Here is a 17241-nt window from a genome sequence, read left to right as displayed (position 1 = left end):
TTGGACATCCCTGCTGTCAGCATGCCAATTGCACATTCCCTCAGAACTTGAGACATCAGTGGCATTGCGTTGTGTGACAAAATGGCACATATTAGTGTCCTTTTATTTTCACCAGCACAAGGTGTACCTGTGTAATGCTGTTTAATCAGCTTCTTGATATGCCACACTTGTCAGGTGGATGGATTGAGAAATGCTCACTAACAGGGTTGTAAACAAATTTGTGCACAGAATATGAGAGAAAAAAAGCATTTTCTGTGATCTTTTATTTCAGCTCATGAAAAATGGGACCACACAAATGTTGCGTTTATATTTTTGTTCAGTATAAAAGGTGAATAATGGGCGTTTTTTTAGATTTATAACAGAAAACATGCTTATGTGTGGTGTGCCCCAAGTAGATAAATCTCAATATTTTTGAATTTGCGCAGTTTTATTCAGAAATGGCACACACAGATATTTAGTGTGAAATGTAGGCTACGCATTGGTTATAAAAGAGGCCCCTGGTTTACACAGGCAGCCAATTCGGATATTTTGTCACTAATTGGTCTTTCGACCAATCAGATCAGCTCTGAAAAAGAGCTTTGACGTGAAAAGATCTGATGTGATCTGTCTGGCTGTGTAAATGCAGCCTACTATGCCTATGCTTGTTGCTGGACTGAAAAGAGAAGCATCTCTCAATGATTTGACTCCATCTACTGTTCAAAGGCTGCGTCTACACAGGCAGCCCAATTCTGATCTTTTTTAATCCACTAATTGGTATTTCGACCAATCACATCAGATCTTTTCACATCATCTCTGTGTAATTGTAAAGCACCAGTATCACACACACATGTTGTGAATATATTAATATGTCGCCTAGTCTAGGATTACTTCAAATACATGCTTTTATGATAGAGAAACAGTGAAAATCAAGTTCTAACTTGGAAAGAATTTAGAGGATATAGGCCACTATAAAAAACAATCTTGCACTTTGCTCTTATAATGTTTTAAATAAATATTTGAGACATCAGTCCCAGCAGCCAAAGAACGGAACGCACGCATCATGTGGAGCGTACGCACTGTGGCGCAGGCTACAAGCTATTAGCACCCGAGGCGTTCGTGGGTTTAAAAAACATTCAAGAAATAAACCGTGTAGTTGGTGCAATAGAAGTAGAAGAAACTGCCTACGTGTCATCGGCAGGATTAAGGTGGGTTTCCGATTATTTCACGAACAACACAATGTATTTTAAATTGGAGACATTTGTAGATTGTTGCGGGAGTGTTTGGAGTCCTGAAACGCGCTGGGATGAGATGTTTGGTGTGGCCGCTGTTTCGGCCCTGCTGATGAGGGGAAGCATCACTTTAGACATGATTACAGAATGGCTGACTGAGAACAGCTACCGTTTTCGAATTTTAAATGTACGTATGGGGTGATTTTGAATTTAGAACTGTGCTGGATGGATACGTTTGGATAGGGCCGGTGTTTTCTCAAGGGGCGGCATCCAAGAGCACTGTAAGGAATTTGGAAATGGAATCTTAAGTATCAGGTGACGTGCTGTGGGAAATCAGGATTCGCAGAAGATTAGGTCCGAAGTTATTGTTCGTTCACCTGGGTTACTAGCTCTAATTGCATTTCGCATAGTGTTTGATGAACTTCGATAGGCCTACATAGTGGCTCGTTTTTGCTGAATCGGCCCTAACACTGCCACGCCTCTCCTATAACCTACAAGAGATCGTAAAGTTGATGTGCGTGTGTGTATTGTACTCTTCTCGTTCACCAAGGCTAAATTATAGTATAGGAGATAGGTCCCTCTTCTGACGTTTCACATTATTGCCACCAGATAGGGCTAGGCTACTTAGAAACGTGAACACAGAGTGAAGGTCTGGTTAAGGAATGTTATGTAACTTCAGAGGTGTGTTTTTATATATCAATCTCCCAGAGAGAGGGGATGTGTGAGGGTATGTAAGGAAAGCAATCCATTATGTTACAGCGAGCAAAACAATGTTTCTATAACGTGTGTGTTAAAACAAGCAAAACTGCTCAAGATTTTCCACTTCAACATTGTTATTTGTATGAGTGCACACACTATTAACTTTGTGTGGTGGCTATAGGGCTACATCTGCTGTGTGACATCCCATATGTACCTATGAGCAAGCTCTGAGGCCCCGACTGGGTGTCTGTTTCCTGATCTGCCCCTATAGACCAGTGTTATATGCTACACACAAGTGCACAGCCGGGCATGCACTCAAACGTGCAGTCGAGAGTTAACTACATCAGGTATTTACTGTGTGCAGTGGATAGGTGTAGGTTGTGCTTTTGTTTCTATTTGGTTGTTTGATGTTCAGTTTGGAGTAGATGTTTTTAGTGCAATTAGTGTGGAGCTCTTTTGGCCTTTGTCAAATAAAATAGTATTTGTAACATGCTCCGAATACAATAGGTGTAGACCTTACAGTGAAATGCTTACTTAACTGCATTATTTCATTAAGGGCTTGTAAGACAAATGCGTGATAAGAAATAAAAGTAACAATTAAAGAGCAGCAGTAAAATAACAATAGTGAGGCTATATACAGGGGGGTACAGAGTCACAGATTAGTCGAGGTAAAATATTCATGTAGGTAGAGTTAAAGTGACTGTGCATAAATAAACAGAATAGCAGCAGCATAAAAGAGGGAGGGGTAGGCAGGCAATGTAAATAGTCTGGGTAGTCATTTGATTAGATGTTCAGGAGTCTTATGGCTTGGAGGTAGAAGCTGTTGGGAACTGCCTTTTGGACCTAGACTTGGTGCTCCAGTACCGTTTGTCGTGCAGTAGAGAACAGTCTGACTAGGGTGGCTGGAGTCTTGGACAATTGTTTTGGGCCTTTCTCTGACACCACCTGGTATAGAGGTCCAGGATGGCAGGAAGCTTGGCCCCATAGATGTACTGGGTCGTACGCACTAACCTCTGTAGTGCCTTGCGGTCGGAGGCCGAGCAGTTGTCATACCAGGCAGTGATGCAACCAGTCATATGTTTCTTTTTATGGTGCAGCTGTTGAACCTTTTGAGGATCTGGGGACCCATGCCAAATCTGTTCAGTCTCCTGAGGGGGAAAAGGTTTTGTTGTGCCCTCTTCACGACTGTCTTGGTGTGCTTGGACCATGATAGTTTGTTGGTGATGTGGACACCAATGAACTTGAAGCTCTCAACCTCCTCCACTACAGCCCCATCGATGAGAATGGGGGAGTGCTCGGTCCTCCTTTTCCTGCAGACCACAATTGTCTCCTTTGTCTTGCTCACATTGAGGGAGAGGTTGTTGTCCTGGCACCACACTGCCAGGTCTCTGACCTCCTCCCTATAGGCTGCCTCATTGTTTTCGGTGATCAGGATCAGAAAATCAAACAATTTTTTCAGAATGGCACAAATTCCCCAATATCAGGGTACTCATGTCCACTACCACTGTTGTCATCAGTGAACTTAATGATGGGAGTTGTGCCTGGCCATGCAGTCATGAGTGATCAGGGAGTACAGGAAGGGACTGAGCACGCACCCCTGAGGGGCACCTGTGTTGAGGATCAGCATGGCGGATGTGTTACTTGGGTTGCCCTTTTCTTATATTCAGAGGTGGAAACTCTGTGGGAATATATGGGAATTAATATTAACACCATTTAAATGTAATGTTTTTTGCATTGAATATATTCACCATATCATATGGAGACAGAAATGAACCTTTTACCTTATCATAATTAGACATAATTGCAAATGATGAAATCCTTCCCAAATAGGTAATAAAAAAACTATTTAGTTACAGATTGAACTTTAATTAAATGAGTTCACTCTTCACATGGGATGATTTCACTGAACAACAAAAGGGAAAATTGAATGATCCCCCAATGATCCATCACATCTCCCAAAATGTTTTCAACATGCATCTGTAAAATGATAATCTAGAAACTAAAGCTTTGGTTGTCTTCCTCAGGCTTCCATGTCTTCTCCCTGGACCTCAATGTCCACCTCTTGAACATCAGACTCTGAGGCCTCATCTTTACTGTCACTTTCCAATCTTGTTGAGGATCGCTTGTTGTCAGGCTCAAAAAGCCTCAAATTTGCCCGGATGTCAATTTTTCAACCCTTGTATTGGTCAGCCTGTTGCGTGCTTTGGTGTGTGTGTGTGTGTGTGTGTTCCAAAACAAGGACCAGTTGCGCTCTGAGGTGGCTGATGTTGGTGGGATTTGGAGGATGATGGAGGCCACAGGGGAAAGAGCCTCGGAGCCACAAAGTCCCTTCCACCAGGTGACTGATGAGATATGTTAGCACGACTGCCAAATTGCATCTCCATCCCAAAGCCCTTGCTTGGAAGTGGACTTCACCAGACTGCCAAGAACCTTGCCCTCATCCAGGCCAACGTGGCGAGACACGGTAGTGATGACACCATAGGCCTTGTTGATCTCTGCACCAGACAGGATGCTTTTGCCAGCATACATGGGGCCCAACATGTACAGTTGAAGTCGGAAGTTTACATACACTTAGGTTGGAATCATTTAAAATTTGTTTTTCAACCACTCCACAAATTTCTTGTTAGTTTTGGCAAGTCGATTAGGACATCTACTTTGTGCAAAGCACAAGTAATTTTTACAACAATTGTTTACAGACAGATTATTTCACTTATAATTCACTGTATCACAATTCCAGTCGGTCAGAAGTTTACATAAACTAAGATGACTGTGCCTTTAAACAGCTTGGAAAATTCCAGAAAATTATGTCATGAAGCTTCTGATAGGCTAATTGACATAATTTGAGTCAATTGGAGATGTACCTGTGGATGTATTTCAAGGCCTACCTTCAAACTCAGTGCCTCTTTGCTTGACATCATGGGAAAATCAAAATAAATCAGCCAAGACCTCATGGAAAACAATGTAGACCTCCACAAGTCTGGTTCATCCTTGGGAGCAATTTCCAAATGCCTGAAGGTACCACGTTCATCTGTACAAACAATAGTATGCAAGTATAAACACCATGGGACCACGCAGCCGTGAAACCGCTCAGGAAGGAGATGTGTTTTGTCTCCTAGAGATGAACATACTTTGGTAAGAAAAGTGCAAATCAATCCCAGAACAACAGCAAAGGACCTTGTGAAGATGCTGCAGGAAACAGGTACAAAGTATCTATATCCACAGTAAAACGAGTCCTATATGGACATAACCTGAAAGGCCCGTCTGCAAGGAAGAAGCCACTGCTCCAAAACCGCCATTACAAAAACCAGACTACGGTTTGCAACTGCACATGGGGACAATGATTGTACTTTTTGGAGAAATGTCCTCTGGTCTGATGACACAAAAATAGAACTGTTTGGCCATAATAACCATTGTTACATTTGGAGGAAAAAGGGGGTGGCTTGCAAGCCGAATAACACCATCCCATCCGTGAAGCAAGGGGGTGGCAGCATCATGTTGTGGGGGTGCTTTGCTGCAGGAGGGACTGGTGCACTTCACAAAATAGATGGCATCATGAGGGGGGGAAATTATGTGGACATATTGAAGTAACATCTCAAGACATCAGTTCAAGCTCAAGCTTGGTTACAAATGGGTTTTTCCAAATGGACAATGACCCCATGCATACTTCCAAAGTTGTGGCAAAATGGCTTAAGGACAACCAAGTCAAGGTATTGGAGTGGCCATCACAAAGTCCTGACCTCAAGCCTATAGAACATTTGTGGGCAGAACTGAAAAAGCGTGTGCGAGCAAGGAGGGCTACAAACCTGACTCAGTTACACCAGCTCTATCAAGAGGAATGGGTCAAGTTAAACAATTTAAAGGCAATGCTACCAAATACTAATTGAGTGTATGTAAACTTCTGACCAACTGGGAATGTGATGAAAGAAAATAAAGGTGAAATATCATTCTCTCTACAATTATTCTGACATCCAAATTCTTAAAATAAAGTGGTGATCCTACCTGACCTAAGACTGGGAATTTTTACTAGGATTAAATGTCAAGAATTGTTAAACTGAGTTTAAATGTATTTGGCTAAGGTGTACTTTTGACTTCAACTGTAGCTTCTGTGGTCCATGGTCATTGATGACTGCCTTCAGCTCATCTGCATTGTAGAGACCGGTGTGTCTGTTTTCCCTTGTCTGTGCTCTTGTAGAATACTGGTTGAGGGGTGGAGATGTAGTTAATTATTCCTTGCCCACAAACATTCGACCACCCATCGGAGATGATTGCAATACAGTCTGCTTTCTCTATGATTTGCTTGACTTTTACATGAACTCTGTTGAACTCTGCATCCAGCAAATTAGTAGATAAAACATGTCTGGTTGAAGGGGTGTATGCTGGGCAAAGAACGTTCAGAAATATTTTCCAATACTCATTGCCTGTGAGCATCAGAGGTGAACCAGTTGCATACACAGCTTGAGCAAGACATTCATCAGCATTTCTCTGACTACGTTCCTCCATTGAGTAAAAAAAAAACGTATGATTCCAGGAGGACCATGAGCTGTTACTATCGATAAGGTGTCTGATTCATCATTTTCACCTCGAATAGAAGTAGAGGGACTTTTGTCAGAGGTTGCTTGTGTGCTTAGGAAACTTTATGCACTTGGCCAGATGATGCTGCATCTTTGTTAGGGTTGATGTGTGTGTCTGTGCGAAAGACCTACCCCAAACCTGGATCATATTTTTATTTAACCTTTATTTAACTAGGCAAGTCAGTTAAGAACAAATTCTTAGTTCCATTGATGGCCTACCGGGGAACAGTGGGTTAACGGTCTTGTTTAGGGGCAGAACGACAGATTTTTACCTTGTCAGCTCGGGATTCGATCCAGCAAACTTTCGGTTCCTGGCCCAGTGCTCTAACCACTAGGCTACCTGCTGCCCCATGTTGGCGGGGCGCTGAGCCCCCGAGGTTATAGGTGTAGTGACTCGTGTCAGCGCAACCCCAACATGTTCGGCTGAAACCAGTTGGAACCAAATCATTCTGGTCAAGAAAAGGGCTAACATGCTGACCAGACTGCACGCAAGTTGATTTTGTCCACCCACATCAGGACACGCAGGTTGAAGTATCAAAACAAACTCTGAACCAATTGTATTAATTTGGTGACAGGTTGAAAAGCATTAAACCAATATGGCAATTTAGCCAGCTAGCTTGCTGTTGCTAGCTCATTTGTCCTATTTAGCTAGCTTGCTGTTGCTAGCTCACTTGTCCTATTTAGCTAGCTTGCTGTTGCTAGCTCACTTGTCCTGGGATATAAACATTGGGTTGTTATTTTACCTGAAATGCACAAGGTCTCTCCTCTGTCCTTCAGGCCTCATCTTCTTATTTTGGACTTTATATGGCGGTTGGCAACCAACTTTAGGTGCATTACCACAACCGACTGGAGTGTGGACCTCAGTTCCTTTCAATCACACACGTGGGTATATGCTCCTAAAAACCAATGAGGAGATTGGAGAGGCTGGACTTGCAGCGCGTGGAGCGTCACAAATGGAACCAAGTTCTATTTTAGCGCCTGTCCACGCAGTTGTTGGCTGCCCCGTGCAATGATTGAATAACATGTATGTGTAAATGTATTTTGCAATGCGAGCGTTGTGGTCAGCATGTGAGGGGGAGCACAGTTGTAGTGCTAGCTGCAAGAAAGGCAGTAGGGGGCTGCCTCAAGTTGAGAGATGCCTGTATGGAAACACACTCACCCAAAGTAACGAACATGTCATAAGGGCTGTAATTACATGAGGACCCCAAGGTCCGGACCTCTGTCATTTTATTTATTTTTTCAAATTTGAGAAGAAAAGGATTAATGTGGACACACAATCAATTACAGGTCAACATCTAAAAATATTACACCCAGAGTGGATCAAAACTCAGAAAGCTTATATTTTTGATCGGACTGAGTTTTAATCGTGTCTGCCTCTTTGCTTAATGAGTAGAATCATGAACAGTGGTTTGCTCACCTGCATCCCCTGGATTTGCCTTAGCAGCACATTCACCATTCTCCCAAACCGCTAACTCTGCTCTCTCGTGGCACAGGCCGAGTGCCTGAGACATGAAACGAACTAACCCAGCTCGGGATGGCTCAATTGGGCAACTAGAGATGCTGCTGACAGTCTGTTGGCGAGATGCCAGACAAAAGGAAATTTTAAAACTGTCCCACGACTCCTGCAGTGTCTACAGCAGTGGCAATTTCAGCACTGCTGCAGAGTTGTGGGATGCATGCCAGCAAAGCCACAACACTAAACAATACATTAATTGCACTATAACGGTGACGAGCGGTGCCCACAAACTGCCTACATAAAGCTGTCCCAACATCTTAACACTGCTACACCTGGCTATCAGCAGAGCCTTGTCTGGCAGCGAAACAGTTCATTCAGCCTCATTTACTACCTTAATTTTTGTTATTTATAGTAAACAGCTGATATGGCTGACTTGCTTAAACAAATGTGCTTTCTAATGGCAATTGAGATGTACAAACTATTGCATAAGGGGACAGCAAGCGGATAAGAGGCAATCCGTAATTTCGATTTAAGACATGAATGAGTGAGCTAGGATGGACGTAGTCAACTATTTTAGACCTTTTGAAATATACACCAAAATAATGGGCCGTTCTTACTGTGTTCTCCCTGTACCCCAAGGATGAATAAAGGGTGGCGAGTAAGCATACAATGAAAGCTCATGGATTACATTTCCCTAAAACGGTATAGGCTACATGTTATAGGCACATGGGCTACTAACATCTTACTGCACAACAGACTGAGTATTACTTTCTTAGCTTCAGTATACATATCTCCCTGGCAGATTATATCATTTATAAAGCAGCATACAATACATTTTTGGGCTCACCTTGCTGTGCTCTCTTGAACATGATCAGTCCAATCAAAGCTACTGTAGACATAAAATGATGTAACTCTAAGGCAGCACCCAAGGGGCTTGAATGTTCTAGCTCTTCCCTTGGACTTGGCAGTGACGTAGTGTCCCCATGAGTGACAGAACACTGAGCCAATCATGGCGCAGCGCTCTATTTTCTGTTGGCTGGCCCAAACCACCACAAAAAAAGCACTGAGCCAGGCTGAAACACCTGCATTTTAGAGCTGCCTTACAAACGTGTTCTCTTTTTCTTGAGTATGGCTTTATTAACTTAATGATATATTTTTCTACATTGTTTGCAAACTGATCTGTAACACCTATCATTTCCAAAATAACATGTAAAACAGGCAAGCCCCCCCCACACACACACAACATACAAATTTGACGAGTCGCCGCCGGTCTACAGACATCCCCCAAACAAAAAGTCTCTGAGAATGAGTGAACTGCTGGTAAATAGTCGCTCATACAGGGCCTTCAGAAAGTGTTCACACCCCTTGACTTTTTCCACAATTTGTTGTTACAAAGTGGACTTAAAAGCGATTTAATATTCACTTTTGTCAACAGACTAAAAAAATGTTTAACACTTTATTTGATACGTTTTAAACCCCCTGTGTCAATACATGTTAGTACCACCTTTTGGCAGAAATTACAGCTGTGAGGTTTTTAAAAATTTTGCAAACTTCAAGCTCTGTCAAGTTGTCGATCATTGCTAGACAACCATTTAAGACTTGCCATAGATTTTCAAGTAGATTTAAGTAAACACGAACTAGACCACTCAGGAACGTAAATGTTGTCTTGGTAAGTAACCCCAGTGTATATTTGACCTTGTGTTTTAGGTTATTGTCCTGCTGGAAGGTGAATTTGTCTCCCAGTGTCTGTTGGAAACCAGACTGAACCAGGTTTTCCTTTAGGACTTTGCCTGTGCTTAGCGCTTTTCTTTTTCTTTTTGACTCTAGTCCTTGCTGATGACAAGCATACCCATAACATGATGTAGTCACCATCATGCTTAAAAATATGGGGCGTGGTACTCGGTGACGTGTTGGATTTGCCCCAAACATAATGCTTTGTATTCATGACAAAAAGTTACTGCAAAGAAATGATCACTTTAGTGCTGTTAGTGCATATTTTGGAATGTTCTGTTCAGGCTTCCTTCTTTTCACCCTGTCCGTTTAGGTTAGTATTTGTGGAGTAACTACAATGTTGATCCATCCTCAGAAAACTATCACAGCCATTTAACTCTAACTGGTTTCAAATCACCGTTTGCCTCTTTCAGTGAAATCCCTGTGCGTCTTCCTTCTACATCAACTGAGTTAAGGAGGACACCTGTATCTTTGTAGTGACTGGTTGTATTGATACACCATCCAAAGTGTAATTAATAACTTCACCATGCTCAAAGGGATATTCAATGTCTGCTTTTATTTTTTTTTTACCCATTTTTTAAAATGTTACCCCTTTTTTCTCCACAATTTCATGGTATCCAATTGGTAGTAGTTAGTCTTGTCTCATCGCTGCAACTCCTGTACGGACTCGGGAGAGGCGACGGTCGAGACCCATGTGTCCTCCGAAACACAACCCAACAAAGCCGCACTGCTTCTTGACACAATGCACATCCAACCCGGAAGCCAGCCGCACCAATGTGTCGGAGGAAACACTGTACACTTGGCGACCTGGTCAGTGTGCACTGCGCCCGGCCCGCCACAGGAGTCGCTAGCGCGCGATGAGACAAGGATATCCCTTTAGTAGCCAACTATCTCATACTTCAGAGCTGGCCCAAAATTCACAATGCCTTCTGTTCAAACCATAATAAAAATGTAAAACACGTAGTTACGTTCTAGCTGCGGGTCCAGTTCTGATATGTGTAGGCCTAGCTGAGGCGACCCCGAATCCCAAGTTTCGGCTCGATAGGTCATTTGGTGCCCGAGCAAGACCCTAATTGGTGCTGAAAATCCACTATTTTCCATGCCTTGCTACGGGGTCCTTGAATGAGCTATCGGACAGAAACGTTGGGGTCCGTCTATATGGGCCGAGACGGTCGCAATGCACCTAGTCTTGCGACTCTGGGACATTTCTAAATGTCGTCATTTTCATGATGCAAAAATGAATTGAAGTTATTGCAAATGTATGAGGCTGTTTCTCGGTCCGAGAACCTTCTATAGAGCCACGTAACTCACCACGCACCATCGACCTGAGGTCTAGAACAGGTTTCTAAAGTTTCAGAACTCTAGGTCTGATGGTTCTTTAATAGTTTGAACAAGGTTAACTAATGCAGGCAGTGTATGTCTCTACGCACCCCAATGTGTCCCTCCTTCCAAGCTGTGTGTGTGATTTAGTTTTCTTTGAAATTTTATGGGAGAAATTACTGATTTACAGGTCATGGGGGTTGCCTAATCTCACACAGTAAGTTTTGGAAAGATCTGACTTTTTTAACCCTTTGAAACAGCCCATGTGACACCAATTATGGCACTTCCGGTTGGCTCAGGAAGCTATAAGTAAACACATATCCTCATTGGGGTATGTTTTTACGAAATCCTGAGTTTTAAGTCTTTACGTTAAGAACTGACTGATTTACACAGGGTTGAATGCACTATTTCTATCAAACTAGAGGTAGGGTATGGATATACACTTTTAGGGTGATTTTAACCACTTCCGGTTGCTCCAGGAAGCTTAGAATCAACACAGGTAGACCTCATAGTGGCCTGATGGACTGTCACCGAAGACCGGTTCATACGGCATTCATAACCCACATAGGCTTCAGGTTGAATTTAGGGGTGTAGGCAATGCATTGCTATGGGGAGAGAAGTCATTGTAATCTGTGAGAACAAAAAACCCTGATTTCCTCTTAAGGGTTAATGCCACACGGTCAAGGTTAGGCTTGCACAGATCGGGAGGACCTCAGGATCGTATCTGAGGTCGAATTGTGCTTCTCACCCTAACGGTTCTCTCACTGTCACCCAAAAGCAAATGACCATTTAGGGCCAGGCTTCATTTTGGGCCTGCTTTTTTTCACGGTCGCTGCACTCAGAGCGAGCTATGGTCATGCGGGGCATCTCGTTGAACTCGGCACGGCCTAGAGAATATGGAAATGCCATTGCAGGCTCTGTTTCTTTAATTAACCTCTTAGAGCTCTGGACTTTTTTCAACATTTTGTTAAAAATCGCGCAAAATTTCAATGTCCTGCTACTCATGCCAGGAATATAGTATATGCATATGATTAGTATGTGTGGATAGAAAACACTCTGAAGTTTCTAAAACTGGTTAAACCATGTCTGTGACTATAACAGGACGTGTTTAACATGCGAAACCCCAAGGAAAACTGTTCACCCCCCCCCCAAAAAAAAAGATCAATCCGCCAGTTGGCTGTATTGTCTATGGCCTGCGAAAATATATACCTCCCAGTTTACAAGACCTACAGCTTCCACACGATGTCACCAGTCTTGGCAATTTCCTTGAAGTTATTCCTTGGTCAAACGAAGAAGAGACACTTGCTTTCATCCGGTACACGACAGGATGTTTTAGAAGAGAGAATTATCGACCATTTCAAGACGTGGAGCTATTGAATACACATCGCCCCGCAATCAATTTGATCGATTATTAACGTTTACTAATACCTAAAGTTGGATTACAAAAGTAGTTTGAAGTGTTTTGTCAAAGTTTATAGGCAACTTTGTTAATTTTAAAAAATGACGTTGCGTTTTGTAAAGCAGTTTTTTCCTGGATCAGACGGGCTTCATAAATGGACATTTTGGGTATACATGGACGGATTTAATCGGAAAAAAGATCCAATTGTGATTATGGGACATATAGGAGTGCCAACAATGAAGCTCGTCAAAGGTAATGAATGTTTTATATTTTATTTCTGCGTTTTGTGTAGCGCCGGCTATGCTAATTCTTTTGTTTACGTCCCCTTCAGGTATTTCGGGGTGTTGCATGCTATCAGATAATAGCTTCTCATGCTTTCGCCGAAAAGCATTTTAAAAATCTGACTTGTTGGCTAGATTCACAACAAGTGTAGCTTTAATTCAGTAACTTGCATGTGTGTTTTAATGAAAGTTTGAGTTTTAGCGAGTACTATTAGCATTTGGCGTTGCGCATTTCCATTTCCTGTTGGCTAGGTTTGACGCAGACGTCTCACTTATCCCTAAGAAGTTTTAAGCACCGCACTTTGTCACTCCATCCTTGCTGTGTGTGTGTGGTGTGTGAGAGAGCTTTTCTTTGACATCTGTTGGGAGAAATGACTGACTTACAGTTCATGGGGGTTGCCTAATCACACACATTAAGTTTTGAAAAGATCTTCGAAGTCTTTTCCGTTTTGGAGATAAGGCCACGTCGTGATTCGTGATGTTTTGTACATTTGCAATATGATTCCATTCGCCCTCTTGTGGGATTTATCGGGACAGCGGAAAAATGACCAAAATTTGATTATTTTATCAAACGGAAACCGAATGTCCGAGAGAGTTCGTTTGTCTTCCAGGTAGATCCAGCCCTGTCGCACGGCCCGACGCCTTCGTTTTTGGACGTCTAGTAAGGGACCGTACATTTGCAATATGGACTTTCTCACTAACCATATGGCGAATGTCAATGTTCCCTTAAGGTATGAAAGCACTCAGGTCAATTAGGTGTCTAGCAGCAGTGATATTTGTTGACTGAACCTGAAAAAAACTGGGGGAAACAAAAACATGGAAAAACTAAATGGAATTTGTGGGGTGGGGGGGAACCTGACTCAGGCAACAAAGTGTGTCTGAATGGGGGTTATAGTAGCCTGTTGGTTGTGTGACCCCCCTCCTTTTAGTTCTCAGTCTTCTGTCCTCTTTCTGTTTCTCTGTGTCGTCCTGGTGGTGTGAGGCTGACGCAGATCGGGGGTGACAGACAGTCACAGAACATCTCAGGATGGCTGGGACTAATGCCAACTCTCTGGGACGGGCGGAACCTGTGTGTAGACTCGTGTACGTGCATCCGAGAGTGTTTTCCTGTTCACTAATTTGTGTGGTTGTCTGCGCGTGTGTCTCTGGTGTGCGCGTGTGTCTCTGGTGTGTGTGTGTGCGTGTGTGCGCGCGTGTGTGTCTGAGTTGTGACAGTGTGTGTGTGTGTGTGTGTGTGTGTGTGTGAGAGAGGTCAGTCTGTAAACTGGCAACAGGCCAGCGTCACAGAAGACATGAACTGGTTTTCATTAGTGCTGATGTGTGTCTGCTTCGGCTCACGGAACAGGCCCTGAGTCCCACTGTAAAGTCTCCTCCGGGGACGTGGTCCTTCCAGTGTCTAATAAGAAACCAGTGAGCCAGCATCGGTAGAAAGCATACACACACACACACACACACACACACACACACACACACACACCCTCTCTCTTTTGCTCGTAAAACATACTTTGCAGTAATATCTAACTTATCCTGAAGGGAAAGTATTGCCTCATAACATTTAGCACAATGGACCCTTTTGTTTTCAATTTCCATATCTGATTATTTGAATGTTCTTTTGTTTGTCCCTTAATTCAATAGCTGACTATTCATCTATAACATCATATTAATAATTATCATGTGAGGGACCTTTCTGCAATGAGACCGTGGTGACTGTAATTTCTAAATACTATAAACAGTACGATTAATTTGCTGACAAAATGTCAGTGTTTTTCCTCCCATCCTCTTCAGTGTGCATGTGGTTGGTTGTGTAGTGGCCAGATGGAAGTAGCCTGTTCTGTATTGTTGTCCATGTTGAGGGCTCTATACATAGGTGGGGATGTTTCGTCCTTCAAGGGGGGGCAGCATTGGAAGTGTGTCACTGAAGTAAGCATTTCACTGTTAGGTTACACCCGTTTACGATGCATGTGACGAATAAAATAACAATTGTTGATGTCATGGTAACATCAGAATAGCATGGCTTTTATTGTGCAGGCCTTGTCTGATGACTGTGCCACAGAGTTAGTATTTCAGCACTTTATACATTGTGCGACTCCATTTTCATTGATTTGGGTTTATTTTGGATATGAAGAGAAGGTGGTTTTACGTTGGGCCTAGGGGAAGGCAGAATACAGGTGTAACGTTAGGCTTGTTTTAAAATAATCCGTTCCCAGTGTGTTCATCAACGGGACCAGACATTACATATTTTATTTGGCATGAGTGACCCTCTAACCTGTGACTCCTGACCTTTTGCCCTGTAGGGATGGAGTTCCCTGTGGACGTGTTGGATTCAGTGAGGCAAGAGGAGGTGGAGCAGGCAGCAGAGGGCTACATGACCCAGCTACGATATGTCAGCCCCGACAAGACCGAGAGCTTTACCCTGCCCAACCACAGAAAGGTGTACACACACACACACACACACACACACACACACACACACATGCACTGTTAGTTTAGTCAACTCTAACACCATGTCACACTTTCTCTCTCTCTCTCTCTCCCCCTCTCAGATCAGTATCGGTCTGTGTAACGTTGGTTTTGTTCCCATCTATGGAGGAGACCTGAAGCACAAGGTTATGGCCCTGTTCTCCCCAGATGATCAGCTCACAGGTACACACAACACTTTAACACACAACCTCAGCACAGTCTGAAAACCCATCCCGAGCCCACCTGTCCCTATCCTTTGACACAGTCAGAGTGTAAGCTGATAGTTTCCACCACATAGATACTGTAGGTGTAAGCTATTTTGTTTGAAACGACCAGCATACACACAGCCGATCCATTCAGATCTACTGGAGTTTAGGTTATGGCCTGGGGGTTTATATTTCCTACAGCGTAAGTTTGGATTCTAACCATATGTCATACTCATCGAACTCTATTCTCAATGTCTCCAGCGGTAGCTCTGTACCTGGCAGGACAGTGGTGGTCAGTAGAGGACATCCTCAGAACCTCCGACCCCTCCAGAACTGGCCTGGTCAAGGTACACACACACACACTACAACACAAGATTAATGTAAAGCTAGCACATTGAAACACACAAACACACTCTGTTGAGGTAGGATATCGGTTATGTCTGGTGTAAGGAAAAGCTCTGAATCTGACACAATATGAGAGGACACACAGGATTAGGGCTGCCCCCCCCCCCAAAAAAAAAAACCTTGGTCGACCGAAAGTCGTCTGTCCAATCAATTGGTCTAAATAACAAAACTCTGTTTCCTGTGCCAGACACAGCTGTAGGCTATTTGCGGAAGGGATAAGAAATCATCAGGTAGGTCTTTTTTTATGATGTTTCCACTGAATCAGAGCATGACATTTTTCCCTTTCACGCTGGGTGGTTATGGAAACGGAGAGAACTGGAAAGATTTTTCAAACGCATTGAGGAACTATTGTTATTCTCAATGGATGTAAAACAGACTTAGTTTGCTTGCTGTTTGATGGGAAGAAAACATTACTTTGAAGCTCCACAACTCATTAGTGGTGGTGCGTTAAACCAATTCAAAATACTATCAGATCCCCAATAAGCACATTTTATATGCAGGCCAGGTAGCCTATAGGCCTAATTCTATCCATAATTATGCGCGTGTCGTTAATTGACAGGAGCGCTAAATTGACATGGGTCGTACAGTGCATTCGGAAGGTATTCAGGCCCCTTGACCTCTTCCACATTTTCTTACGTTAGTCTTATTCTAAAATGGATAACATTGTTTTTTTCCTCATCCATGTACACATGATATCCCATAATGACAAGCCAAAAACAGGTTTTTAGAAATGTTTGCCCCAAAAAATATCAAATTTAATTAAGTATTCAGACCCTTTACTCAGTAATTTGTAGATGCACCTTTTTGCAGCGATTACAGCCTTGAGTCTTCTTGGGTATGACACTACAAGCTAGGAACACCTGTATTTGGGGAGTTTCTCCCATTCCTCTCTGCAGATCCTCTCAAGCTCTGTCAGGTTGGATGGGGAGTGTTGCTGCACAGCTATTTTCAGGTCTCTTCAGAGAGGTTTGATTGGGTTCAGGTCTGGGCTCTGGCTGGGCCACTCAAGGACATTTGGAGATTTGCACCGAAGCCACTCCTGCATTGTCTTTGCTGTGTGCTTATGGTCGTTGTCCTGTTGGAAGGTGGACCTTTTCCCCAGTCTGATGTCCTGAGTGCTCTGGTGCAGGTATTCATCAAGGATCTCTCTGTACTTTGCTCTGTTCATCTTTCCCTCGATCCTGACTAGTCTCCCAGTCCCTGCCGCTGAAAACATCCCCACAGCATGATGCTGCCACCACCATGCTTCACTGTAGGAATGATGAAAGGTTTACTCCAGCTGTGAAACTGGTCATTCAGGCCAAAGTGTTAAATATTGGTTTCATCAGACCACATAATCTTGTTTCTCATGGTCTGAGTCCTTTAGGTGTCTTTTGGCAATCTCCAAGCGGGCTGTCATGTCTTTCTACTGAGGAGTGGCTTTTGTCTGGCCTCTACCATAAAGGCCTGATTGGTGGAGTGCTGCAGATGGGAGAACCTTCCAGAAGGACAACCATCTCCATAGA

General features: G+C 43.2%; 1 protein-coding gene across 1 annotated transcript in view; it reads left to right on the top strand.

Moving 5' to 3' along the window:
* Window positions 1–1097: 1097 nt before the first annotated feature.
* Window positions 1098–17241, top strand: part of LOC139410037 (soluble lamin-associated protein of 75 kDa-like) — a 30861-nt gene continuing 14717 nt past the window's right edge. The window contains exons 1-4 of the mRNA XM_071155465.1: window positions 1098–1184; window positions 14960–15096; window positions 15209–15308; window positions 15593–15678. Coding sequence (XP_071011566.1) covers window positions 14962–15096; window positions 15209–15308; window positions 15593–15678 — 321 coding nt within the window. The 5' untranslated portion in view covers window positions 1098–1184; window positions 14960–14961. The remainder of the gene's footprint in view (window positions 1185–14959; window positions 15097–15208; window positions 15309–15592; window positions 15679–17241) is intronic.

Source organism: Oncorhynchus clarkii, chromosome 5, assembly GCF_045791955.1.
Source record: "Oncorhynchus clarkii lewisi isolate Uvic-CL-2024 chromosome 5, UVic_Ocla_1.0, whole genome shotgun sequence".
Taxonomy (NCBI): domain Eukaryota; kingdom Metazoa; phylum Chordata; class Actinopteri; order Salmoniformes; family Salmonidae; genus Oncorhynchus; species Oncorhynchus clarkii.
The sequence above is the reverse complement of the archived record's forward strand: the minus strand, read 5'-3'. Positions and strand labels throughout refer to the sequence as shown.